Here is a 3013-nt window from a genome sequence, read left to right on the forward strand (position 1 = left end):
AAGACGATAATAGAAGATAGTTGACCCCATATCTACTCCAAATATGGCTACTAGATATAGCGAATTAAAAATTTTCAGAAAATTCAACTCCTATATGAAGAAGGCGAGAAGAAGTATATAGCGCAGGATGACCTAAATGCAATCTCAAATTACGAGCAAGCTCTAGATCAAATTCAGTCGTTGCCAAAAAAGGATACTGATCTAGAACTCCAGTATAAGATTAATCTTCGGATTACTGATATTTATATTGGCATGGCGAATGGAGTCAAGCTACTAAATTTAGGCAACATGCTCTATATATGGCTAATAGAATGAAAAATCAGGTCTACATTGCCGATTGCATAGACAGGCAAGGAGATATTAAAAGAATGACTGGCGACGAAAGTGGAGCCTTATCTGATTTTCGGATATCACTGGATATGAAGTTAAAATCACTTGATGGCGACAATTTAAGCATTGGTGATACCTATCATAAAATAGGACGTGCCTACTTTAGTCAAAAAGAATATAACAAGGCGCTTTTAATGTATCAAAAAGCACTTGATATTCGAATCAGAAAGCTTGGTGATGATGTAATTGTAGCTCAATCCTATCATAATATAGGACTTGCCTATAGCAACCTAGGCATGCTTGACGATGCTATCAATATGAATAAAAAATCACTTGAAATAAATCTTGCCAAGCTCGATAATGATCATTATCACGTTACTACTTCTTACGATTTCATGGGAAATTTATATAAGAAGAAAGGGGCGTATAAAGAAGCTCTTGCAGTGTTTAGAAAAAGTCTTGAAATTAGATTGCAACGGCTTGGTAGTAATGATGTTAGTGTTGCATCATCGTATCGAAATATAGGGCTTCTGCATCGTAGCGCTAAGCAAAATAATCAGGCTATACGGATGCTTGAAAAAGCAATCGAAATTTTAACTTTTAATTATGGAGAAAATCACCGAAACATTGCCAATATCTATAATGAAGTAGCTACATGCTATAGTCATCTGCATCAGAAAGATGTAGCCGCGAATATAAGACGAAAGGCTGATAGCATTCGTAAAATTTTAAGTCATTCGCCACAGAAGAACAGTCACCGAGTATTTCAACCACTTAGCCATGTTTCCCGACAATCAGAAGGTAAATTTCTATGCATGCGATTAGTACAACTATATTTATAATTAATTTCTGCTTAGTACTGTATATGTCATCCACTTTTTTTCTTTCTATTGCAAAATATGCACTTAATTTCTAAAATAGAAGATGATTTTAGCTGCTGTTTCATCTTACTAGTCGTGTCGTACTAAAGGCAACGAAAATCTTGACCATTAATTCTTAATTAGTTATGATAATGTGCACGTATGCTAACAGGTAGTTTATATCTAATTCATTAAAATAAGTAGTCTCTCTCGTACTATTCTTGACATCGTTTAAATCACATTTACTAGTGCAAACTCCCGTCGCTTTGCTGACGGCTTACGATAATGTGCTCATTTAACAGATAGTATTACTATTTGATGGACCTGTCAGAGGTTCAGTAACTTTTTACCGTGTATGGTAAATATAAGAAACCTTAGTCATTCCCTGGATATCACTTTACATTCGTAACCTTTGCTCCACTAACAAAATTTTTATTTTTCTATCTGTTGTATATCATATTTGAATGATATTTGGATAGGTACTGGTATACAAAGCAAAAATTACTTAAAAGCGTATAATAGAGCAATAAAGCAAGGAAAGCGTCGCAATAATTTGATTCGTGCTATGTTTGTTGGGCCTCGTAATGTCGGTAAATCATCGATTATAAGAGTTTTCACTCAACAAAGGCTAAGCGGTCATGACTCACCGACACAAGTTGTTGAATGGTCGGAAAGAATGATCAAAATCAATGCTTATGACATTTATGATGGGAAATTTTGTGCTATGAGTGAAATATTAGAAAAAAACGTGATCGCGTCTATAGAAGAATCGCCTCAAGTTACCAAAGAGCTTGATGATAATCCAAACTTCAAGAAGCAGATTATCGAAACTCCCGTATTAAGTAAAGAAAATCACAAGCTGCATCAGGCGAATCATCATTAAATAATCTATGCCTCGACTCTTCTGATACAACCCAAAGCGACAATCTAATAGTATCGATCTTTTCTCAAGTTACTAAGATTTCGCTAGAGAGTGAATTTAATTCGAGCACAATGCAAAACGACCTTCAAAACTATTTCGTATCTATTACGAAAGACAGCAAAGATGCAAAAGAGGATAGAAAATATGCTAAAATATGGGATTTCGGTGGCCACTCTGTCTATCACGTTACCCATCGGCCGTTTATGTCCGCTAATAATATTTATATTCTTGTCTTTAACATTACCCAAAATATTAATGACCATGTAAAAACAAGACATGGTTTACTACTTACTACCAACTATTTACAAGCCATGCAAGAATGGCTTACGTCGATTATAAGCGGCCATAGGGATCCAAGTGACATTAGCATCAATATTGACGGTGTACCTGTGAAATATTCATTGCCTATTGTTATTCTTGTGGCTTCTCATGGCGATAGTCTTGATGGCAAAGAAGATGGAAATCGTCGATTTAAACAATTTGAGCAAGATTTAATTTCTTATATGCCAACTTATAAGCGTAATATCTACTCTTCAGGTATTATTTTCAATTGTAAACCTGAAGATAATAACTTAGCTACGATATCTCAACGTCGAGAATGTTGTCGTCGTTTACATCTCATTATTAAAGAATTTGTTTTATCCTTGTTTTTTATTCGTAATCCAATTCCTATCAGGTGGTATATTATGGCTACAATACTCAATACATCTTTTCACAGATATGAAAATCAAGAGTCATCATCCGTAATTGATCAAATTAGAGCAGCTCGTGTTCGTGATATTATGACTATGCAAGATGTAACATTATTAGCTCAAGATTATACGTTGTATGAAAGTAAAGACGAGCTAAAAGTGATGCTAATGTATTTACACGATTTAGGAGAGATTGTATTTTGTCAGAA

General features: G+C 34.6%; 1 protein-coding gene across 1 annotated transcript in view; it reads left to right on the top strand.

Moving 5' to 3' along the window:
- Positions 1 to 299: 299 nt before the first annotated feature.
- Positions 300 to 3013, top strand: part of TRIADDRAFT_62498 (uncharacterized protein) — a gene marked incomplete at both ends in the record, with an annotated part of 3314 nt that continues 600 nt past the window's right edge. Inside the window, 3 exons of the mRNA XM_002118428.1 lie at positions 300 to 1131; positions 1670 to 2032; positions 2227 to 2946. Coding sequence (XP_002118464.1) covers positions 300 to 1131; positions 1670 to 2032; positions 2227 to 2946 — 1915 coding nt within the window. The remainder of the gene's footprint in view (positions 1132 to 1669; positions 2033 to 2226; positions 2947 to 3013) is intronic.

Source organism: Trichoplax adhaerens, genomic scaffold (assembly GCF_000150275.1).
Source record: "Trichoplax adhaerens TRIADscaffold_88 genomic scaffold, whole genome shotgun sequence".
Classification (NCBI taxonomy): domain Eukaryota; kingdom Metazoa; phylum Placozoa; class Uniplacotomia; order Trichoplacea; family Trichoplacidae; genus Trichoplax; species Trichoplax adhaerens.